Source organism: Tachypleus tridentatus, chromosome 10, assembly GCF_004210375.1.
Source record: "Tachypleus tridentatus isolate NWPU-2018 chromosome 10, ASM421037v1, whole genome shotgun sequence".
Taxonomy (NCBI): domain Eukaryota; kingdom Metazoa; phylum Arthropoda; class Merostomata; order Xiphosura; family Limulidae; genus Tachypleus; species Tachypleus tridentatus.
Genome location: NC_134834.1, coordinates 148798996 through 148825550, shown reverse-complemented (window position 1 = coordinate 148825550; position 26555 = coordinate 148798996). Strand labels below are relative to the sequence as shown.

The window sequence follows — 26555 nt, the reverse complement described above, 5'->3', positions numbered from 1 at the left end:
TACAGGGCCATTGACCATACAGATAATTAAAACAAACGTTCTGTAACGATACAAGTCCAGCAGTTAACTTCCGCAACAATGTAAAGAAACCTCCTTCCTGCACTGACCATTTTTTCTTGCATCTTTTAGGGGTTTTTATTGTTCGCATTTTATAAAGCCATAGTTTACAATATCTACATGGATTTTAGCCCGAGTACACCACTTCAGATCGTTTTAACCCACTAACTCCTTTGCATTTCTATCCATAATTAATCGCTCTATACTTCGATTTCTCTTACCCTATTATTTGGAATGGAACGAAGCAAAAGAAAAAAAAATCCCTTAAATTATTCACGGAAAAACTTCGAACTGTGTGTATCGTATTATCTCCAGAGCTTATCCTATCTGGTTTAGGTGTTAAAGCTTTTTTTTTTCCTACAGTTTGCTTAATGTTTCACAACTGATAGACATGACAATCACGTGCTATCGTTCATATTTATTATTGCAGTGTTCGTGCAGGTCAAAGATCAAATGTCAAGGTCATAATGTTATTGGGTTTTTTTTTGCCAGCCACATATATTTGCTGTGATTATATATTCGTGTATTAACTGGTTTATATAAATATTACCAAAAAATAGCGTCCGCCAGCCCGCCAGTTTTCTCTTCTGTTGAATATGTATTACCGCGTGACTGGGAGCCAGTAATCCGACTAGCCAGGGCGGGGTTGCTGGCCTTGACGCTATATTGCAGAAGCGAGTCGGGCCTTTCTTATAGGATATCAACTACTGCTCCTCTCATTTCTCATGCGTCGTCTTTTTGTTTTGTTCGAGCTCCTTGGCCCGTGTTCTAATATCGGCCTACAAAGGTCAGGGAAAGCGACGCTGTTTCTCCTTAGGCATAGGGAGTGGCGACAATGGGAGTAGAGCGCGTTGCACGAGTCATCTAAGAGCTTCCCACGACATGTCGGAGACATCGAGTACAAGTCCAACCAACAACTCATGGCTTTAAAAGCTGGAAGAAAGTTTAGAGTCACCACGCAGGCTACTGTAGTGGCAACCAATGCAATAAGTCGCCATTTTATACCCCTATCACTTAAACCAATATATATATGTGTGTGTGCGCGCGCTCGCGCATGTATACAGGGCGACCTTCGTTTTCTGCTACTCGGCAGCAGAGAAAAACCTTCGCTAAACCAGGTTCACGAGTCAGAATTACAACAAGGACCTTATTTCGCAAGATAGCGAAGTAGATGCCGACTCGATGCCCCTGCCCAGCCCTGTTTACACCCCGCCGCCCGATGTCCTTGGTGTGAAGTTAAGTAGCCCTCAGTATGACCCAGATCAGCTGGATGTATTGTCTCATGATACGCTTATCTGCAAGTAAGCCTAAAATCCACACAGCCTTGCCCCGTGGAGCAAACCGAAACCAGCACCATCAAGGACTTATAAACACTTGAGAACTCCTTAGAGAAGGTTTGCTAGCGAATAATGTAGCAAACTTGGTCATGAGATACAGTCAAGAGGTATTAGTTGTACAAGTAGAAAAAGGAAGTTATAACTGATTCCTGGAAAGGAAAGTTTAGACGTGAGGTATCTAACGGTCCATGAAAGATTTTTATACCTGCTATACCCAATAATCCATAAAATATGTTTATACCTGACACCTCTAAGGATTCTTGAAATTGTTTACACTTGATATATCTTAGAATCCATGAAAGATTTGTATACTTGCTATATCCAAGGGTCCATAAAATATGTTTATACCTGATATATCTAAGGATTTTTGAAAAATGTTTATACTTGATATATCTGAGGATCCATGAAAGATTTTTATACCTGCTATATCCAGGATATACCTAATAAATCTAAAGATTCTTGAAAAATGTTTGCACCTCATATATTCATCATCTACGAAAGGTGTGCATGCCTGATATATCTGACTATCCATTAAAGATGTTTATGTCTGAAATGTGCTATGACATTTCACAAGTTAATTTATCAGTGTATTTTAGAATTAAAATTTAAGACCCGATCCATGTGGTAGGTACAGTTTTGTGTAATTAACAATAAACAAACAAAATTAAAAGCGAAACCTAACATGAAACTACAAAAGAACCAAAACACTGTTTCTGACATGAAATGTACGTGAACGTTTCGCCGTTAAAAACAACTGTACATTGACAATACAAAACACGACCGATATCCAGGTAAGTCACCTGCTATCGGAATATACCATATCACCTGATTAACGCATTAAATGTGTATGTGACAGGATATTTATGTAAACTTTGGAAAGTGGGGGTTTTACCAGTGAACTGTTTGGAAGTGGTTTTCACAACCAAATGTAGGGTTGGTTTGGTTTGATTTCAATTTCTCGCAAAGCTACACGAGGACTATCTGCGCTAGCCCTCCCTAATTTAGCAGTGTAAGACTAGAGGGAAGGCAGCTAGTCATCACCACCCATAGTCAACTCTTGAGCTACTCTTTTACCAACGAGTAGTGGGATTGACTATCACTGTTCAAAGAACGAGCATGTTTGGTGTGACAGAGATTCGAACCCGCGATCCTCAGATTACGATTCAAGCGCCACCTAACCACCTGGCCATGCCGGGTCACAGAGAGAGAGAGAGAGGAAGGAACAGTTTAAAAATAAACCTTAAAGGAGATAAAAAGGAGTCTAAATTCGACCTGACTCTGCGACAAGCAACAACTTGATCAAAATAGCGATAAAGGCCAGACTTCAAAATGACCTTACTTTTGTTGTTATATAGGGAGTAAATACCTACAACTGATTTTATTTGAGAAATTATTGTATAGTCGTATTTGAGAACTTTCACGCAAAGCTACACAAGGTTTGTCTATCCGTGATGACGAGAAACCCACTTGAAGTAAAAAATGCATCTGAGATACAAAGTTTGTCCATGTAATGTCGTCTTTAATATTCAGGTGGTAGATTAGACTCTCGAACGAATACGACAAGCTAGTAGTAACGTCACCCACTGCCAACACAGGAACAACTACTCTTGTACGACTAAATAGTGGGATTGACCGTCACATTTATAGCGCACTCATGGCCTCAAAATTGAAAATCTTTTAGCAATGGGACATAAACCCAGAACCGTCGAGTTTACAGTCTGTGCACGATAACCACTAAACCACACCATAAAAGTGATACACAGACTACTTAGCGAAAGTAGGACCAGAAATAATAGGTCTAACAGACTCTATAGTAGAACCAGAAACACTAGGCCTAATAGATTCGACAGTAAAATTAAAAACACTAGGTCTAACAGTCTCCACTGTAGTAATAGAAACTCCACGTTTAACAGCTTTTTTCAATTAGCTAAAATTGAAATTGTAACAAAAAGGTCTATTATAACAGCTAATAATAACTAAATGATATATTACATCAGTTAATAATACAAGCAAAACAAAAACGTAATAACAATAAAAATTTAATTATGCGACAAACGGTTTAATTGAAACTCCGTGTATATGTGAAGAGAATGAGTCAGCAATGCAGAAAATAGTCACGTAGTTAAACTGAAAGTAGGTTTACTAAAGACATCTGATCATTCAGTGTTGGTAGCTGGTTAGTACATGAACAGGGTTGTGAAATGGTTATTTACTGTATAGCTAAGAGTTATTTTGTCTCTACAGATGTCAATATCGACACGAATAAATTAACTACAATAATAATAATAACAAATTATATATAGCTAACTGTACGTAACTAATACTACAGGAATACACTCTTAACTACAAGTATAACTGAAAAAAGAGCACAACTAAAAAGCACTTTAACAGCGACTTAACAGTAATGATATCAAGCATGTTTAACAGCCTATACAATAGAAACAGAGATAACACATGTAATACACTCAACAGTAGTGATATAAAGTATGTCTAACAGTCTATGTAATAGAAATAGAGGTAAGACGTAATACACTCAACAGTAGTGATATAAAGTATGTCTAACAGTCTATGTAATAGAAATAGAGGTAAGACGTAATACATTCAACAGTAGTGATATAAAGTATGTTTAACAGTCTATATAATAGAAATAGAGGTAAGATATAATATAGTCAACAGCAGTGATATAAAGTGCGTTTAAGAGTCTATATAATAGAAACAGGTAAGACATATATACACTCAACAGCAGTGATATAAAGTACGTTTAAGAGTCTATATAATAGAAACAGAGATAAGACGTAATACACTCAACAGTAGTGATATAAAGTACATTTAACAGAGACTATATAATAGAAATAGAGACAAGACATGTAATACACTCAACAGCAGTGATATAAAGTATGTCTAACAGTCTATGTAATAGAAATAGAGGTAAGACGTAATACACTCAACAGTAGTGATATAAAGTATGTCTAACAGTCTATGTAATAGAAATAGAGGTAAGACGTAATACATTCAACAGTAGTGATATAAAGTATGTTTAACAGTCTATATAATAGAAATAGAGGTAAGATATAATATAGTCAACAGCAGTGATATAAAGTGCGTTTAAGAGTCTATATAATAGAAACAGAGATAAGACGTAATACACTCAACAGTAGTGATATAAAGTACATTTAACAGAGACTATATAATAGAAATAGAGACAAGACATGTAATACACTCAACAGCAGTGATATATAAACTTTGTTTAACAGTGTATATAATATAAAGAGATATAACATATGTAACATACTCAACAGTAGTGATATAAAGATTAGACCTAACAGAAACTACCCAATAAAAAAAACTGTTATTCCTCATTACTTTGTCAGTATTTTTTTAAACATTTTCTGTCACCCGTGACTCGCCAGTTAAACTAGGTGTAACAATATTTCATGATGACAAAGTGTAAAAGTTTGCTCTGGCTACCTTATGATTAATGGCCAGTAATGCAGTCCATGGACAACGATTGTTGGTCCCTTTCACACAGTTTGTTACAGAATATTAATGTTTTTTAGCTGGAATGGAAGTAGAGACGAAAGGTTCTTTTTATGACGTGGCACCAGTTTCAAGCTCCAGAAATCTCAATATTCGTTCTCATGGTTTTGGCTTTCTGAGGCGGGTCGTTAACATTCCGTCCGCGTGACAAGGGCCATCATTTTGGGGAAGAATAGGTCTAAAACTGACATTAGCCTCAGAGCTACAATACGTTTCGTATACGCACGGCTGATTCAATGTCACACGCTCGTGTACATAACGTGATACGAAGTATGACGAGTACAGTTTGGTCTACACAATGATTTCTATTAGTGATATATATATATATAGACACAGTGACTAATTCTTGCAACTTTTTCTCAGTTCCTAAGAGGGCATTTATATTTACACTAGCAACTTTCTCAGTTTGTACAGGTAATAATATATCTTGTTCAATGGACCGTTTCTAAAGTTTGTTTGTTTGTTTTTGTAAAGTTTCGCGCAAATCTACTCCAGGGCTAGATGGGCTAACCATCTTTAATTTTTGAAGGAACAGACTAGAGAAAGAGCAGCTAGTCAACACTATTTAGCACAGCTCTTTGGATTGGCTGAAACATAATAGCATCCTCATAGCTGAAAGGATGAGAATGTTTGGTAATGGAATCGTGAATCCAACACATTAACCACCAAGCCATGATAGGAGCTGATCCCTCTTAATGCAGAAATATCAGGTGGGCCAATTCAACGAAAGGCTGCTGTCTGCGTTACCTTCAAATGTTATTATCCCTGCCTCAAAATGGAGTCAGGACACCCCGACTTCTTTGAGGATTGGAATTATCCTCCCAAATTAATTGACAATGATTTAAAAATCCATATCACCATGAAACACATTTCTTTGCAAAAATATTTTGGCCCAATTGTGCTTTTATCTTTAAACTCACTGAAGAACCAAATGTCTTGCTAGGACTAGTTACAAAAACAGCCCGTTGTTCAATGGGAAACAATAAACAAACGTATTTGTATAAACGTCTATGGTTTTCACAGTCTTACTTCATTCTAATGTATCTTGTAATAACTGCGGATTTTTGTTGTTACTCGTAGTACCATTGGAATGAAGACGTAAAAAAATAAAGTATCACAAATGCGTGACGAAGAGTAAAAAAAAAATAACAAAAAACTTCAATGACAGAAAATGACATCAGAAAGTTTGAACGTTCACAGTTTTCTAAAATTAACTGGTCTTATGATATGAAAAGAGGGGCTTTTTTTAAAAGCGAAATAAACTGAGTCCATGAAAGATATAATTACGACACAGTGTCAGCTGTTATATATCACAACCGGCAATAAGGACTTAAATATAAAGCACTTCCTTTAAGATCTCTTATTTCTCTTCCCCCTTCTTTTTTTTCAACGTACATTGTTCAGAAAAAAATAACACAAAATGACGTAATCACCTTACCAATAACTTGTCGAAAACACGAATCAAGTAAGGCTGGTCCAGTGTTTTACTTTGTAAAAGGGGCGGACGATTGAATGCGTGAAGGGCAAGTTTACGTTGAGTTCATTGATCTCTTTGGAACCATGGGCACTACCTTATTTCAAAGTGATTCGACAAACTGTAAAGTTCTGTGTGTTTCGCCACAGTTATTGTATTTTATTGCTCTTCTGTATAGTATTATTTAAAATCATATAATTATGTCATGGAATAATTCTTTCCTTCCGAGACACAACCGTCAGCCACCTATAAACACAGATGGTGATTTTTTTTGTGTGTGAGGTGTTTTCTGGTGGAGATTTAGGATGCTCTCCTCACAGAATTCCGGGGTTTCAAAAACAACCAAAGAAACAAACAAGATATATATCTTTCAGTGATTCCAACTAAGCCTTGTTTGACTCTTTAAACATGGTTTCAATTAAGCCTTTTTGATTCGTTAAACGCTGCACAATCAATTTTCTACTATTTGAAACGCCCGCCCAACAGTGGCACAGCGCCATGTCTGTGGGCTTACAACGCTAAGAACCGGGTTTCGAAGCCCGTTGTGGGCAGAGCACAGATAGACCATTGTGTAGCTTTGTGCTTAATTCAAAACACGACAACAATAAACATATTTGAAAACGTTGAGAAGTATATTCTAATTCCCAATTGATTAACCAACAGGAAACCTAAATTATAGTTTTCACAACCACAACCGAAAAGAACTGGCCTGATTATTTATATGCATGCAAGTTATTAGCTTTCTATCACAAAGTAATGCGTAAAAAACAAGTGTGCCTAATTTGCTCTATTTTGGACGACTGAATTTCGCGTTCTTTGAAACAGAACTCCAGTGCCCTAGCCCAAGTCCTGCTTCTACTGCAGATCCTTGTACAGGCCGGATTTTATATAAAAAGAACATTTATTACATAAAGCTGAAACGCCCATATTTGTACATAAATAGCAGCGTACAGTTGGCTTCAAAGTAGAGCTAGTTTCTTGTCACGAGACGACTTGGCACGTTAGGAGGAGCTTTAAACCAGGTCATTTAGCTTGGGGGTCTTTTTAAGCTCCCGGGGGAAGGAAAGAGGGGGGAGCGGAATATAGAGCAAGGTAGGGCATTGATGTACATACGAGCGTCACTGACCCTCTGTACAGTAACGTACTATGCTCGGAATTAAAACAACATGAGATACGCAACTTTTATAAATGGACACTTTTTAAGGTCAGCTGAATGCTATTACAGTTTATACCAAGATGAAAAGGTATGAAAACGTACGTGATAACATCGATATATACGAAGCACGGATGACCTGAACAACTCAGAATCGAATTCAAACATACAGGGGATTCAAGGCATAGGTACTAATTACATTACCTTCTGGTTAAACCATAAAATAGATACAAATGTTATTTGCGATGGAGATTTTTAAAGCCTGCACAAACTACAAATACGGAGTTGAAACTGTACATTTGACGACTCCCCCTCAAAAAAAAAAAAAAAAAAGGTGCGCATACACATACACCTCCACGAGCTACTGACACTCAGATTTCAACACAAGATTACCGGACACGTGCATGCCCGCGTGACGCCGTCAAAATGATGAATTGGTGACGGATTTGATGATATCTTTGACCTCGGTTATCCGTTCTAAGGAGGAACAGCGTTGGCGAACAACTTCAAATAATGTAACACAGAGCACTAAATACACAGCATAGTTCGGTTAGTTGGACTGACTTTTAAGTTGAAATTAGAAATCTAATTCACTGTGTCATTCAGATCAGATTGTATTAAAATATCTACGGAAAAATGCAAAATGAATGCGGTAAGAAAAACATGTGACCACTGAAAAAAACAGTGCGAAACGATTATGAAAGGTTACTTTGATTTTCTCACCTTACTATCTTCCGTTTCTGATACTATAGTAACGGCTTGCGTTTGTTTTGAATTTCACGCAAAGCTACACGAGGGCTATCTACACTAGTCGTCCCTAATTTTGCAATGTAGGGAAAGCAGCTAGTCATCACCACCCACCGCTAACTCTTGAGCTACAATTTTGCCAACCAATAGTGGGATTACCGTCACTTCATAACGCCTCCACGGCTGAAAGCGCATGTTTGGTGCGAGTGGAACTCGAACCCGCGACCCTCAGATTACGAGTCGAGCGCCTTAACCACGTGGCAATGCCGGGCCGTAATCAGCGTAATAGAAGTGAGAAGATATCATAGTCATAGAAACGCAAATAATGAAACAGGAAACTGAAGTAAGAACTCGTCAGAGTAAGCAATTCACGTGCTCGTAAAACATGAAATAAACTGTACTTTGTGTTGTTGGACACAATGGGCTACCTGAATTTCGCTCATCACAAGGATCGAGCCCCGACTTTTAAAGTTACAAATCCTCAAACTTACCAATGAAAATACAATAAAATGTAGGTAATACAACAGAAATGTTTATCAAAGCTTATTGATTCACGTCTTGAACTTTCTGTTGTTTTGAATTAAGCACAAAGCTACAGAATGGGCTATCTGTGCTCTGCCCACCACGGGTATCGAAACCCGGTTTTTAGCGGTGTAATTCCGCAGACATACCGCTGAGCCACTGGGGGGCAGAACCTTCTGAAGCGATACAAACGTGATACAGTACGGTACGTTGCCTTCCGCTGTTTACTTGAGAATAAATATTGATAAAAAATCAATCAATTATGAAGGACCAAGAAAGTTGGTTGGAGGGTTGTTGTTATGTGAGTTTTACTGAGAATCCAGAGAACCTGCTCTGTAGAGACACAGCGGTTTGTCTGCGGACATATAACTCTTGAATCCGAGTTTTGATACCGAGTTTCTGGTGAGCAGAGCACAGATACTCCGTTTTGTAGATATTTGTGCTTGACTTCAAACAAACAAATCAAAGGAACTACTCGTATAAAAACAAAACTAAATTGTTGTTCTAAACAGGAAGTAGGAACAAAATGAAAAACAAGTTTAAATATAGCGACGAAGTTTGACTAAGTATCACCTATTTACAACTTGGTATCTTTAAATCTCAAAACATGGAGTTCCTTTAACAGAGAAATGTCGTCAGTGCTAAGTTTAAAGAAAACACGTAACAATATATAAACGCTATTAGTTTAGCCTGTGACCAAACAGTCAATATTAAAACTTGGATCTTTTAAACGATTATTACTTCAGTCTTATCTCATTTCACTCCTTGTGAATTGGTGCTCAGTCATAATAAAATATGTGTTATTTTTGCTTTGTACTCGGGCCGAGCGTCGCCTGGTGGTTAGGATCTATTGTTCGTGTCCCGTTGCCACAAAATCGCGCACCACACTCTGAGGTCGTGGATGCGTTATAAACGTAACGGTCCAATCTTACTGTTCGATCAGAGTAACCGAGGGGTTAGTGGAGAGCGGTATTGAATTTAGTTTTTCATTTCAAAATTAGGGATGGCTAGTTTTTGTACTTTTGCGCGATTTTCCGAAACGAACAAACAAGCCTTTCTATTGTCACAGCAGATACAGGTTTTATTTGTTATCGTCCACCATGTTAGATCTGCTAATTAATATTATAAAAGAAAACCAGATAACTGACCTCTATAGCATTTAAACAATATTTACCAACTTTTCATAGGTCGCTTGGCAACAAGAAAGCTTTTTGGTTTCCATAGTCACAGACCCTGATACAACTGATAGCCGGTACTCACATAATCTTTGAATGTGTTTAAACAATTGTTATACTCATTTTCATGACCGTGACCCTAATCTTTGACCGTCAAGTCAAAATTATATCATTTATGGATTAGCTTGAGATAAGATTATTTTATCTCTTTTATTTTTAGCGATTATCCCTGCCACTGACAAGCAGACACCCACTATTACTACTACACATAAAAGGTATGTGTCTAGCGATTATTTATACTAGCAAGTCCTCTCACGACAAATTCCATGGACTTTCTCAGTTATATCTTGTACGAGTCTTTTTCACAAGATTAGGACGGTTGAATTGTAGATTGTGGTAAAAAATAAATCGTGATTTTACTCACTTGCAGAACGTTAAAAGGAAGAAAACTAGATTTTAAAGAATATTTTTGAATAGGGACAAAGAATATTTTTGAATAGGGACAATATCCTTTACAACAATTTATTACGATCCAAGCGATTTCGTCATCAAAGGTTCAAAAGCGGATGGAATTTGATACGTTTTAAAGTTGTATTACTATGTGTCTTTTACTTGGAGACGGTATTACAAAAAAAAAGTTGTTTCTCACCGATTTAGGGTAATTTTCTTTCCAAATTTCCCCGTAAAATGTTCATTATTATAGCAACAGAACGTTTGATATTAAATTTGTTTCTTGGTATTTTTTTATTCCAAAAAGAAAATATGCGACAAACCAACTCGTGCAAGAGGTCTGTTTTGTTACATCACTTGATAAGCAGAGGCCAATAGTCGAACGAGTGGGCGTCAAAGAGGGAAATCACAATATTTCTACTGGTAAAAAGACCGGTATGCCACCAACCAGATCTACACCAAACGCCACCTACCGGGCGGATCGTAACTGATGTGTACTCGTTTCAATTGGTGGTTTTCGTTATTCTTCATTCGTCTGTATTCCTCTCACTTTTATCTATGGTATTGAAAAGTTCAAATGTTCATTTCCAAATCACGTAGATGCAAGTCTACAGGTAGCATTATTTATTTTATACGCAATTATAACAATCAAATATGTTGATATATTCAATCAGAAGCTCATATAAGCATGGGTTGGAATCTAATCGTGTCCCTCTGTCACAGTTGTTTCTTTTCTGTTAGAAATTACTGAAGGTATAGTGTATAGAGTTCAGTTTTCTGTGTTTTGTCTATCGTCGAGTGAAATTCAACTTGATTTTTGGAATGTGGAGAATTATAGTTTCAGTGATACAGAGATTAAAGAAGTAATAAAACTTAACATGAAAGGGATGGTTGACATTAAACTCCAGAAGAACGTTACTTGATGGCGCAGATCGCCACCTTAATCGACTGCCATCTATCGGTAAACAACAAACAAACAAAACTTGACTAACCTGCTCCACAGTGTGCCTGTTTGTTTTGCCCCAGTTAACGAAATTATTACTAATACTCACGTAAGAAAACACAACTAGTTTTAAAATATTTAGTTAACAGGAAACCGTAGTTCGAATCCTAACGATACATTGGTATCAGAACTAATACGAGTAAGGTAAGCAAAGCGTAGTTATACTGTATTTTTATTACAATCAGAACTATTTTCATTATTTGGTTGGTCAGTTTAGTCGCAGAGCAACACGAGGAGCTCTCTGGGTTGTGCTCATAATGGGGACCGAACCCCGAATTTTAACGTTTTATAGTCGTCAATCTTTCCACTGAGACACTAAGGGTTACTTCTTCAATGCAGTCTCATAAACTCATGCTAATAGTAACTTGTTCAATAACAATCTATAAGCATAATGAAAATTCTACGTAGCCTAATTAAATCATCTTTACACAGAATAGTGGTTCATCTTCTTCAGACAGAATCTGACAATCCTGTTGGATTGTACGTGATCCTTCTTGTTGGAGGCGTTGCAACAGTAGTACAAGAACAGGGTTTAGTGTAAAATGTAACTACACCAGAAAGGGGGAGTTCTTTTTTTACCCCACCATAAAAGGGGCTTAGAAACTTCTTCCTTAAAGTGAAGTGTCCTATCCATATCTCCTCCCCCTCCCCCCCCATCGAAGATCAGCGGTTAGCTTAAAGTTTGTAAAGTACAAATTCAGGGTTCAACCCTCGCGATTGGCAAAGTGCAAATATCACATTGTGTGGCTTTATGCATATAATAAAACACATTAAAGGAAGTTGAAATGTTAGAAGAAACTTATGTGGCAGTTGGATTGTAATGGGATGTTTTACCCTTTTCAATAATCAAACCTACCATTATCCTGTGAAGGCGGACTAGTGGTACTCTTACGAACGTGGTCTTCGCAAACTTTTTCGCTGTCTCCATCAGCTTGGTGCATATCCTTTGTCTTGTTGCTTAGCAACTGATCAATGATACTCGTTAGACGACTTTCTCTCTTAGGCTCGGGACTAGTACTGAAACAGAGGTGAAACACTATTATAAGTGAGAAAAGCAGAAACACAATTGACAGTTACCCTCGCTAAAAACGTAAAGCCTCATTCACGTTAGCTTGCGAGGCCTAACTGGACCAAAATAACGTGGTTTTCAGATCACGTGAGTTTAAAGTACAATACATTTATCAAATCAGACTACATAACACAAAACAATACCTATTCTAATAAGATTGCATTACATAACAAAACACAGTTTGATATATCGGATTACATCACAGTATAACATTCCTTCATAACATCGAATGACACAATGTGGCTTTACGCATATAATAAAACACATTAAAGGAAGTTGAAACGTTGGAAGACACTTATGTGGCAGTTGGATTGTAATGGGATGTTTTACCCTTTTCAATAATCAAACCTACCGTTACCAGGTTGATATATTGGATTACATCACAGTATAATATTCCTTCATAACATCTAATGACACAATGATATAACTGATTAACATTAAATATATGATTAGTTGTCAGTAAGCTAGTGATTTTACAATGTTGTTATTGAACGCCCCCGTATCAAAATAAAAAAAATCTCAAATTGTACTGATTTCTTCTGTATGACAAACATTGAAAATAATGTCTGATCAATCACGTAACGTAATGTTATTGTATGTATTCTAATGTTTTAATACTACAGTATGTAAAGGTTTGTTTGTTTTTGAATTTCGCGCAAAGCTACTCATCATAGCTACTGCGCTAGCCGTCCCTAATTTAGCAGTGTAAGACAAGAGGGAAGGCAGCTATTCATCACCACCCACCGCCAACTCTTGGGCTATTCTTTTACCAACGAATAGTGGGATTGACCGTCACATTATAATGCCCCCACAGCTGAAAGTACGAGCATGTTTGGTGCGACCGGGATTCGAACCCGCGACCCTCGGATTACGAGTCGAACGCCTTAACACGCTTGGCCATGCCAGGCCCATATGTAAAAGTACTCTATTAACTATTAACAGCCCGGCATGGCTAGGTGGGTTAAGGCGTTCGACTCGTAATCTGAGGGTCGCAGGTTCGAATCCCCGTCACACCAAACATGCTGGCCATTTTAGCCATGAGGGCATTATAATGTGACAGTCAATCCCATTATTCGTTGGTAAAAGAGTAGCCTAAGAGTTAGCGGTGGGTGGTGATGACTAGATGCCTTCCCTCTAGTCTTACACTGCTAAATTAGGGACGGCTAGCGCAGATAACCCTCGTGTAGCTTTGCGCGAAATTCCAAAGAAACAATTATACATTACAGTATGAAAACTACGCCATTCAATATTATAGTATGAAAAACTACGCTATTCGATATTGTAGTATGAAAACTACGATATTCAATATTACAGGATGAAAAACTACGCCATTCAATATCACAGTATAAAAAACTACGATATTCAACACCACAGTATGAAAACTATGCCATTCAATATTACAGTATTAAAAACTACGTCATTCAATATTACCGAATTAAAAACTACGATATTCAATATCACAGTATGAAAAACCACAATATTTAATATCATAGTATGAAAACTACGCCGTTCAATATTACAGTATTAAAAACTACGCTATTTAATATTACAATATTAAAGACTACGATATTCATTGTTAATGTGAAAAACTATTTTTAAGTCTTGTTTCAAAAACACTGTTTTTATGTACTATAAATACAAATAAAATTTAATATTTTAAATACGACCTATCTTGTTGATGATAAGGCACAACTTGTACAAAAAGAAAGAGAACCCACTTCAATTTCTTTTATCTGCCTTTCGTGTACATTATTTTAATTGCAGTTTAATTGTAAACGATATGCTGAAAAGAGAGAGAGAGTGGGGAAAAACGAAGTTGGCATAGAAAGAAAATGTAAAAGTCAATTGGAAAGGTCAAGTTGCGGCCACGAGGTCGATGAGAATCATACAATCCCACAACTCTCACAGAAAGGTTACAGGCACCGGATGAGAGAACTCATAAACAAGTCATCTGATCAGTAGGTAGTGAAGATGAAGTTAGGACGACTGGTCCTCAGAGAGAATTAGTTGTTCATATATCATACGCCATACGCAGCTCCTCATTAAACGTGAAGTTGAAATTCCATTGTCTCTGAGCTTGTATTTGTATTCAAATACAAGGACAAACAATCAATCATACAATAGAAAAACAATAAATGGAAGAGAGCAGAACCTAGTCAGAAGGCTGCTGTCTTATTTTTCTCTCGAGGTTGGTGCAGAAATAGCGAAAGGTTCTGACCAGTGTGGAATCCATTCCTGATGAGTCCCTTTTTAGAAGAACTCGAGTGGATTCAATTAACTTTAAGACAGAATCAAACCCAATTCTGGCGAACAAATGATGAAATGTCAGTCTCATATAGGAAAACTGCTTCTGTTAACATACCTCACATTTCCCCCTCTCTGAATACTTAAGAGTCTAGAAGCCGGGTTTCGATACCCGTAGTGGGAGGAGCACAGATAGTCCGTTGTGTAGCTTTGTGCTTGAATTACAAACAAACAAAACTCAAAAGGAATATAATTAGAGTATAATAAAGCTTTCTTGGATTTGGACGATAGATGGCTCTTCAATCGAACAAATATTTATACTCTCTCATACGATTATCAATATGGTTTTTCTAGAAACGTACGTATATTCAATTCCAAAATAAGACAGTAACTAGATACGATTGACACATCTTATCTATATATAAATTTAACTGAAGTCTCTAGAACTACAATTTGGTTTTATTGTTCATGCTAGCGCGTTAATTAGACAGCAAGGTTTCATAAATATAATTTTTAAAAAATTCAACAAAATGTGTGTTCTTTCTGAATATCTATCATTGAGTAGAAAGAGTGATAAATTAAAACAGAGCGACGATTCACTTATTAATGACTTCCAGAGCGATGACTGTAACTAACCAAGCCCTCTATCGGTGACTTGGAGTATAACTGCGGGTTATTTTGCTGATTTTTGTGCAAAGCCACTCGAGAGCTATTTGCGATTGACGTCCCTCATTTTGAAGTAATAGACTAGAGGAAAGACACCCACCGCCAACTCTTGGGCTACTCTTCTACCGTCATATAATACCCCCCGCCCACGGCTGAAAGGGAGAGTGTGTGTTCGATGATAGTGATTCGAACCTGCAACCCGCAGAGTGTGAACGAATTCCTCAACCACCAGGCAACATCAGCAGACCTTAGGTCTGGTTAATTGTCATGTCTTATACGTCAAATAAGTTTGGTTCTTGTCCTTTGTCCATAAATTTGTACAGAGAATGAGCATTTCTGATTAACAATAAACAGAATAAATAATATTACTGAAGCAACTAGTATATTTTGCTCCCAACTCCTACAAGTGGTTCATCGACAAGTCTTAGAGCTTACAACGCTAAAAATTGTGTTTCGATGTCAGCAGTGGGTAGAAATAGATAGCCCATTGTATAACTTTGCGCTTAACAACAAACAAACAGCCGCCGGAAACAAGGCAGTTACGGATATTTATATTTAGTTCAAAAGCTTTATATCGTATTACAAAGACTTCCTTACAGTAAAGAATTAAGCCAAGTATTCACTATATAGAGCCATCTCTTGGGCGGTTAAGAAAAAACACACTTTAAGACAGAAAAAAATTACATAATTTAAGAATCAAATATTAAAAAAGCGTGTGTGTGTTTTCTTATATTAAAGCCATATCGGGTTATCTACTGTATCCACCGATACAGTACTCCTGATTTTAGTGCTGTAAATCCGAAGACTCACCGCTGTATTAGCAGGGGAATTAAAAAAAAATCGTTTACTTGGAGTTAAGTACAAAATTATTGGGTTTAGGAATAATTCGTGAGCGTTTTCTCAAGTTAAAAAAATATATTCATAAATGAAACGCTTTCGCAAAATATTTCATGTCATTTGGTAGATAATTTCTTGCTCTAATAGATGGTGTGTTTGATTTTCATGTCTTTAATTTTTGCTTTCATTTTCAGCTCATTAAATGGACTGTCAAGTGGACAAAATCGAGCATTTTCGACACCATCTGCTTTTCGCATTTAATTTCTTGCAATTTTGTTTACAACAATGCATACTATATACCTAGGTATTACATGAAATAAAGTATCATAATAAATGTTTTGGGTGTAATGTGTTCATGCATTGAAGTATTGTATAGTCTTGCATGTAATGCTTGAATGAAATTATTTAAAAACGCTCACGAATTATTCCTCAACCTAATACATAATGGGCTATTTGTGTTGTTCCCACACAGATATCGAAACCCGAATTTTGGCATTACAAGTCCAAAGACTTGCTGAGCCACTGAGGAGGGCAAATAAAAAAAATGGTAGATTAATACAGGGTTATAACAAAAGTGTGTATCATATTCCACACATTGTGAAAAAGTAAAAATTTAAAAAGTTCCAAAATCAGTAACTTCATTCCTATAAATATTTTAAGCTTTAAAATAGTCAAGACCAGTAATTAAAAAGAAAAATATACTAGTTATTATTATTTCGGGTGATAAAATTCCTTGTCCTAACTCCTAGCATTTCACTAGTTATTATAAATGCAAATGCACTACGTTACTTAAAACCAGTTCAGAACCAGCCCACATACGTCTGATATGAATATTGTAGAGTTTCACCTGAACTCATAGACCGGAAACTGTTCTAGTTAGTAATTTCATCTGTACTAATAAAAGGACGAGTCTTTCACCGCCATAACTCGAAGAGGAAGGAACCTTGGTATTATTACTTTTTCATGTGTGTTAGCGCATCATTTTGTGCGGAAGCTAGCGATAAACCACGTGCGAAAGAATATGTGACCGACATAGCATCAAGACCGTAAAACATACAAACCATTTTGCATACACACTATGTGGACCCTGAGGGTGTTCACCTGAGTATTGTTTATCTTATCCACGCGCATGCATCTTTTTAATGAAGAAAGCTAGCGAAAAAAGAACTACATAGAAAAGATGTGGTTTCTTATATAACAAATTCTAGTATATAGAAAAACCAGTTCGGTTTGGTAACAATGCGTTTCAACAATGGTTTTTATGTCATGTTGCTTAGGGACAAAAGCATATAGGTTATAATTTATTGCTAAAATAGGTTCAAAATACACATATTAACAATCTAATTACCCGAGTAAAGCCGGGTACTTTCGTTAGTTAGTTTGATATGAATTTGGCGCAAAGCTACACGAGGGCTATCTGCGCTAGCAGTCCCTAATTTAGCAATTTAAGACTAAAGGGAAGACAGCTAGTCATCACCACCCACCGCCAACTCTTGGGCTACTTTTTTACGAACGAATTGTGGGATTGACCGTCACATTATAACGCCTTCACGCCTGAAAGGGCAAGCATGTTTGGTGTGACGGGATTCGAACCTGCGAACCTCGAATTACGAGTCTAAGTGCCTTAACCACCAGGCCATGCCGGGCCTCGCTAGTTAGTAATAATTTGCACTTAGATCACAAACATTTCGGTTTTTTATATCAAATTGTCTTTGATTTTTTCCCACATCCTTCTTAATTTCTCAGTTTCTTATTCAAATCGAGAGGTATGTCAGAATAGTATTTCACATCTATCTTTTGTTTCCATGACCCTCACCCCTGTGACACAGCGGTATGTTTGCAGACTTCTACTGCTAGAAACGGAGGCCTACCAAAGACACTAGAGTTAGACCTCTAGTGGCTTTGTGCTAAATAACAATCCATAAAAACAACTTTTGTTTCCCACAAGTCATTGCCAAGAGACCTTTCGTTAAATCAACAGCTGAACGACAAAAGATTATCTGACACGCTATAAATTGTTTTATTTTATTTTTCAAATTTCTCTCAGTTTCTTTACGTCAGGTTTATTTTTATATGATTTTTATCACACATTTTAGACTCACCAGTTTTTATTTCTTCTTCAGAGCTGTTACATTTTATGCGTTGCTAATTTGAATTTCCTGGGTTCAAATATAATAATCGAGTTCAACCAACACAGTTTTAAGATACTGTTGGAATTATTAACAACAATATCGCTAAGAATGAAAGTGTTCAACTGACGGTTTTCTTTCGTATATCGGTCCCCGCTAGTACAGCGGTATGCCTCCCGATTTACAACGCTACAATCAGGGGTTCGATTCCCCTCGGTGGGCTCAGCAGATAGCCTGATGTGGTTTTGCTATAAGAAAACATACAAAAACACACTTTCGTATATTTGTTGATCTTTGACATTATGTAGTTACAATCAGTTTGTCCGGACCTATTTGTAACTTACAGGCACACATCTAAATTTATTGAACTTTCCGTAAAATAAATATATTTCACAGTGGAACAAATTTGAAAAGTGACCCATAAACTTAATGTTTTCTAGATTTCTCTATAGTCACAGATAACTGTATTTAATAACCATAAATGTTCATAAGTGTAAAGTTTTGACGGAAAGCAAAAGACGCTTATAATTTGTGATGTATGTTTAAGTCATCCTAAAACCAGCGAATCCATTCTCAAAGTTCTGTTGCTATATTTTATTCGTTCAGTAAAATCACAACAGGGGGCTAAATATTTTAGTTACTATATTCAAGAAATGAATCATTCTCTGTTCAAGTTAGCTTCGTCACTGTCGAAAATAAGAGAAAAATCGAGTGTAACGTATGCTAGTGTAAACGCTCTGAAGCGCATAGCAGTTAACTAAGTGGTTGACAGTACATGAAAAGCCTACATGTTAGGTATAGCTATTTTTCCATGTTTAATTAAACACTAAGCCTTTTGACAGGTAAACCTGTTTTCATTAAGTCACAATAGCTGGATTTTAATTCAGTTTTTTTAATGCAAGTTAATACACGTTTTCTTTTTAAAAATAATTTTAATGTATTAACTACATTCATTCAAATAAGAATATACGCTAAGCAAACGCAATAATCTCCCTGCTTCGGGCGCGTAAAGAACTTACGAGAGAGATATTACAAACATTATGATTATATACATTAAATATATGTATCTGAATGCCTGTAAGTCGATCCTATTCTGCGAAAACATAAGGTGAGAATAAATATTTGTTTCTTACACTGCCCTTTACCATATATATCTCGGTTGTATTTACAGTTCCATGTGTCAGACACGTAGATAAGACGATTTGATACTAAACATACGCAGAGAAAGTTCGAATAAACGACCATATAATAGCTTATTTGAATGACGTCAGTTGTTCTTCCCGTTTAATTCGCAGACATATCGCATTTTTTATAGATTTATATTTTTGTGACGACTTCAAAACTCCGCAACATTCGGAAAACAAGATAGACACATGAAAGTGCTTGCCAGAAACATTCAAGTATCTTTTTACATGACTTATGTAGCCTTGAAAGAAAATGATAAAAATTCTGTAATCCCCCGAGCGTTTTCGAAAAGTGGACCCTTCTTCTTCAGAAGCAAACAATTTACTCCTGAGAAAGAGAGATTCACCTTTCGAAGGGGCTCGGGTTATAGAGTTTTTTATCATTTTTTCAACTGACTCCATATTTAGATACTAATGCATCAAGACATTAAAAAAACTAACACAGTGAGACGCCGCTTCGTTAACACCTATCACACTAGCAACCTTTTCTAGCAGTGACGTATTACCGTGTACCCAATAAAAGTACTGAGAAGTAAATCACCGACTTCTGTATTGGGGAAAATGGTTCACCATAAAGGCTCTCATAAAATAGAGTAAAACATCGTCTCCGAATACACCAACTTACAGTTTCACTCAATTATATAATTCCTCACAGAACCATGTCCTTAGTGTCTTTGGTAATTGCGACCTTCTACTGTATACAAGCATCATCAACAACACAGACAATTACTTGAAGACCGAGGCGTTCAACTAGTTGAACAACTTTAGGTCCTTCATTGTATTTGTTGACATTTTCCTTCATACTAAGACGTAACTAAAAATGACGAACATTCATAAAACCGTAAAACAATTGTTACTTTTGTAACTATGGTAACCGCTTGGCTCCGATTCACGTGCTTCGCAATTTCTGTGTCCAGAAACTACGTTAACAAAAATTGTTACTGGTGTTTCAGAAACAGAAGTATTGAATCTCAGCCACAGTGACCATTATGATTCAGAGGGTACATGGTTCGCATCCTGTTTCAGCAAAATAGTACCTCCAATTTTGCGTAACAACAAAATGTTAGATTAACAGGTGCTGGTTGGCGCTGTTGACTAGCTCTCTTCCTTTTTGTCTATGAATTCAATTGAATTCATGAATTGGCTGGCAGTCATATCTGAATCTTTTAATTGGATGTTCAAAAGTCATCACCTGCAGTTTTTCCGGATGCAAACGAGGCTCAGCAGCACAAACCTTATCATCAGGGAAACGAGGCTTAGACCGTTAATCACCCATGTGACATACCTGAGGCTTAGCAGCACGAACCTTCTCATTAGAGAAAGGAGGCCTAAGCTGTTAATCAACCATCTCACAAATCTAAGGCTTAGCAGCCCGAACCTTATCATTAAGGAAACGAGGCCTAGGCTGTTAATAAATCATCTGACAAATGACATGATTGGGCAACTGGTACATGAACAAGGGATCCACTATGGATCAAGTTTGGAAGTTCTGTTAACAAGTTATCCAGGAATTCAGAAGTTCAAGGAGAGAGAAAATGAGTTTTATATTGTAACATTTTCAAATGTACGTCTCGATTACAAGGTAAAGTTGCTGTTTCTGAAATATGTGATCTTATGTATTGGTGACGTAATAAACACTAGTCATAGTAACACTTTCAAAACGTTTCCTTCACTTCTTTCTTTAGCACTACACCACTGGCCAACACAGATAGCCCTTGAATAGCTTTGAGCTAATATCCAAACAAACAAATATTTAGTTGATAAAACAGTATCAAGGCGTAATTTCATAAAGAATATAGGAGCCAATAAACCTGATGACTTACTATAGTTAAAATTACACTTCACGTCACGTTTCGGGATAGAATACTTGAAATTGATACAGTTATATTTAAGCCACGTTTCGGGGTAGAATACTTGAATTAATACAGTTATACTGGTAAGGTACGTGAGAGAATCCCACGTTGGTTTTCTAGGTTTAGTTACAGGGTTCGTAACGCTTTTATAAGTATTACGTTTTTCATTCACCAAAAACAGCTTTGTAAACAGATTCTCTAAACTGTGGATCAGGTTCCAGACGTTGTTGGTTGCAGAGTAAGTAATAATTTATGGGCCACACTAAAAACGTAGAAAAACACAAACCAATATTTTACTTGATTTAACTATTCAATAACCGTATGTGTTTCTAATATTCAGTTGATGTTTCCATCAAAGTTTCAATAAGTTACTTACGCTGAGAGTTACAGGCCGAGTGTTGGAAAAGATAAAAACGTAAAAATCACTCAAAATGACACAATAACATAACACTATTAAAACATGAAACTTAAATCCATATATTGGTTGAAATACGAAGCCCATAAACCTGTGTAAATTATTCCATTTACCGCTGTGTTTCATTTAGCTCAGCGACTGTGTAAGCTATTGTTTGTTTGCTTGTATTTGAATTTCGCACAAAGCTATACGAGGGCTACCTGTGATAGCTGTCCTTTATTTAGCAGTGTAAGACAAAAGGGAAGTCAGCTAGTCATCACCACCCATCGCCAAGTTTTGGGCTACTCTTTTACAAATAAATTGTGGGATTGACCGTAACTTTATAGCGTCCCCCATGGTTGAAAGGGCGAGCATGTTTAGTGTAATGGGGATTCGAACCCGCGACCCTAAGTTTACGAGTCGAGTGCCTTAACCACCTGGCCATGCTGGGCCTATGTAAGCTATTTCATTTGTCACCGTTTCCTATACTTTAGACACTGTGTGAGTGATTTCATTTCTGATTGTGTTTCCACTTTAACAAATCTGTACATGTAAGTTATTTCATCTGTCACTGTGTTTCATATACTTTATAGATGATGTTGTAACTGTGGGGTTATCATGATGTCGTTATGTATAAAACAGATGTCGAATAACCGGTCATGAAATCTATTTGTTGCTGTTGCAAAAAAACAACAACAACGAAAAACTAACTATAAACCCACACACATAAAAATACACAATGAATTATTATCACGTTATACGCAAACAGAGCAAGCATACAACGAGACAGCTGTCAACACACACACAAAAAGTAAAATTGATAGATCTTGGCATTTGGAGAGAAAGTGATGTTACAGGTTGATATCTATCGATTAGTTTCTCCTAGCTTATAACGTGTTTTTTTTTTCATTATTTTTTTACGTGTTATCACCAGTGTTCTGTGACGTTGTTAAACTGTGGGAGTGAGTTTACCAGCTGAGGCAACTATCAGACAGGTGTCGTTCTACAAATACCAGTCTATAAAAGCCCACCACGCCGATCAATTTGTAGAAGAGGGCGCTAGTTTCGGCTGTGTCAGTGAGGACTATATGAAGACGATGGTCATTACTTTCCCTAGGTTATGTGCAAAGTCGTGCGTCATAAGAGTAGATTTAAGTCGATCACATGAAACATTAATCACGCGATATAACAAAACTAATTACTTTTATTCGTTTTCTATTTAAACACAAAGCTGCACAGTGGGTTTTGTGTGCTGCGCTCACCACAGGGATTGAATCCCCAAATTTTAGCATTATTAGTCCAAGTGCTTACCTCTGAGCTTCTGAGAAGGGAATGTATACAGAACGAGGTATAAAAACACACAAGATTAACCGTATGAAGTAAATGGATTATGAAATTCATAGTAATAATGTACTGTCGAACAGACATCTTCTGGGCTGAATTACCACACATTGTATCTGTAACTGTTTAATTTTGCTTTTGTAATTAAATATGTATCGCAGAAAGTTTGTACATTTTAACTCTAAGTCATATACAATTATATATATATACACCATAAAAACATAATGTATATGTAAGTATACTTACGAAAAGTACAAACCGGAAGGTTGTTTTATTTTTTAATGCCACCAATTTCAGTAATGACGTCATAATTTAATAGCACACATAAGAGACAAGCACTTACTGTATTATTTGTCTGTCGAATGTTTTGTTCGGGTTCAAGTCTCTATTATGCAAAACGATAGTTATGAGCACATGGTTTACATTATTAAAACTAGCACTTTCTTGTCTACGTATAAATCATGTATGCAGTAACATCAGAACTGTAAGGAATACCTAGTGAGATGCAGCTTTATAGGTAAGTAACATATGAGTTCGTATTTCATTTTAATACAGACAAGGTACAATATAGCAGTTATCTTTCATGACAGAAAATATTAACAGCACGGTTCTACATTAGAGACACACACGTTCCAAACCCACAACAATACTGTTGCATGTACAGAAAGCGTACATAAAAAATAAAATTGATTTTGTTCTTGAAATTAGCTTTCCATCGATGAGGTGTAACGAGTCTTAATTTTTCTCAGCTACAAGAATATTCCAGTTTCTCGACAAAGTTCGTTCTGTCAAGTTCGGTGAGAACAGGAGTTGAGAGATGAGGGTAACGTATCTCAGCTTGAATTTTCTAGAGAAATTTAAACTTTCCTGTTTGTTTGTGTTTAATTTCGCGCAAAGCAAGATGAGGGTTATCTGCGCTAGCTATCTCTAATTTAGCAGTGTAAGACTGGAGGGAAGGCAGCTAGTCATCACCACCCATTGTTTACTCTTTCACCAACAAATAGCAGGATTGACCATCACATTATGACACACCCACGGCTGAAAGGGCGAGCACGTTTGGTATGATGTGGATTCGAAACCATGACCCTCAGATTACGAGTGGAACACAGTATCCACTTGGCCTTACTGGGTCATTGAAACTTTGTAATGAATGCTTTTGTACATAGCCTTAATGACACAGAGTGAGGCAAAATAACCACACATTTGTCTCTTTGTTTAATTATTCAGTTGTTTAATTTCTAACATTTTATTCTGAAACAAGTAATAGTTAAACTGATTTCAATTGTCGTTCTAAAACTTACTTTAGTTTGAAGCGAATAAATTAATTATATCAGTCGTATGGTGACTTTTGCTTCACCCTGTATCTTAATTTCAAACTGTATACAAGATACATTAGATAGTTTTATAACATAGTCTACCTTATTTTTATTTATTGTTATAGTATAATTAAGGTTTTATTTTCTTTCTTGGTTAGTAAAGACAGATTAATTTTTTACGAGATTTTACCTTTCCCTTTGAATTTGTTTTCGAACAGCGTCCATTTTTTTCAGCGATACCTGGTTGTTTGTATTGGTAGTTTGAACCAAAGTTCTTAGGTCCTTCACACTATCACTATATCCACTTGCAAATGGACTGTCGCTCTCTTCTTTTCGATCTTCTGTGCTGTTTTCCAAGCTGTCAGAGGGCGACACCTGTCCATTCTGTGTAGGATTTCCCAGAACTCTCTTGTCAGCAAGCCGTCCTCGGTTCTAGAATAAACAGTTTATTTTCGTATAGGAAATTAATAGTCAATAGTGGAACATGCAGTTTAGTTCGTGTGAAAAAAGAAAAAGAGAAAAAATATTTATATTACATGTGCGGAAAGGTTCGTAACTATAACTTGCATAAAAAGTTTCATAGGTGCTCCTTGTGCAAATAGGTCCTTGCTTGTTACTACTTGTGCTAAATTAGGTTCGTACATACTTGTGCTAAAAATTAGGCACTTTCTTGGAAATGATATATGACTTGTTACAGTCAACTTGCCCCTAGTTTGAAACTGGTATATTGATTATTAAGTAGCCAGTTGTATGTTGTCATTTTCCGATTCAGTTGAGACAACTATAACAAACATTTTGTTTTATATTGGTAAGTGCTGTTAAGAATGGATAAATTTATTAAGCCTAGAGCTTGCATAACACGGACTAGACATGACCAAATACTTAATGCACCAAATCCAAGAGTTCCTGGTTCGTGTTTCGTTACCACCAAGACGAATTCTATCCCTGTGGGTCATGGGTGCGTTTAAAGAATAATGATAAAATGTTACCATTATGTATCCCAAGAGTCGGTGGAAGGTGCTACTGATTAACTATTTTTATCTTTGGTTTATCAGTTCAAAACTGGTGATGACTATGCGCTGATGACTTTTATAACTTATAAAAATTAAGAATACATAATATTACAAAATCCACAAAATTAAACCTATAAAGAATAATATGCATTGAATCAATATCAGCTTTCATTAGATATCGTTACTGTTAGCGACATTTTTGGCCATAATCCCAAATATCCGTAATGTCTAATCACTTTAGGACTATGTTATTCGTAGGCTCAAAACCTAATTCAGTTATGCAAATCAGTCTTTATAAATAGAAGCACGATAAAAATGAAGTAATTAAAATATTTCGAACATTAATACCAGTAAAAAAAATGTTCTTATGAAGCATAATTATCTATTAAGTCAGCTTAACAAAGAGTAAACAACATAATTATACATAAATATTCACTTTGAAGGTCGTTTCCTTTAGTTTTATTTGAAAAACTGCGATTTAAAAATTATGACAACACTGGATTAAACTCATTGATATCGTATAAAATATATTAGTGTCCAAGTATGACCCATAACATAACATCATGACTAAGTGCGGGTTTCATGACTTCATGTGCTATTTATGTCTTTGAGGTTTGACTCGTATCTTAAAAAGATAACTGCTAATTTTGAACTTTTAAGTATTTAGACAAACATACAGCTAACTTTAAATGTGTATTTAACAGAGTTTTCATTTTAAGCATGTATTTGGCATACAAACTGCAATTTTAAACACGTATTTGACAAATTGCTAATTTTGAGCATGTATCTAAAGTTCACGGTTCGAGCCCCGATATTTCGCTGAATACGATCTACACTTTCAGTTGTAAGGGCGTTAAAGCTTTTGACTGGTTGCCCTCCCCTTGAATAACTGCAAAATCGATGTTTGAGAGCAATTAGTATAAAACTGTTAAAAGTCAGCAGGGCGAAGAGAATAAAAGTCAAGGTCTAACCGGCCCTCCAGTGGCTCATTGGCATGTTTACAGACTTATAACGCTAAAAGCCGGGTTTCGATACCCGTGATGGGCAGAGCACA

At 36.4% G+C, this 26555-nt stretch overlaps 1 protein-coding gene and 1 long non-coding RNA gene across 7 annotated transcripts in view; one reads left to right on the top strand and one right to left on the bottom strand.

The window, feature by feature from the left end:
* LOC143230584 (uncharacterized) overlaps nt 1-26555 on the bottom strand; it is a 174789-nt gene that overhangs the window by 70215 nt on the left and 78019 nt on the right. For 2 of the 3 annotated variants that reach the window (XM_076464392.1, XM_076464393.1), the window contains exons 2-3: nt 24679-24920; nt 12312-12472 (exon numbers count right to left, since the gene is read on the bottom strand). In XM_076464392.1, coding sequence (XP_076320507.1) covers nt 12312-12472; nt 24679-24920 — 403 coding nt within the window. The remainder of the gene's footprint in view (nt 1-12311; nt 12473-24678; nt 24921-26555) is intronic. The other variant, XM_076464394.1, reaches the window with a different exon arrangement.
* The window catches only part of LOC143230585 (uncharacterized), a 70130-nt gene that overhangs the window by 30464 nt on the left and 13111 nt on the right, over nt 1-26555 (top strand). For 2 of the 4 annotated variants that reach the window (XR_013016525.1, XR_013016524.1), the window contains one exon: nt 16466-16707. The exons of 1 other annotated variant lie outside the window; for it this stretch is intronic. This is a non-coding gene — a long non-coding RNA (uncharacterized LOC143230585). Of the gene's footprint in view, nt 1-10222; nt 10278-10759; nt 11834-16465; nt 16708-26555 lie in introns of those variants that run through there. One more of the 4 variants, XR_013016518.1, reaches the window with a different exon arrangement.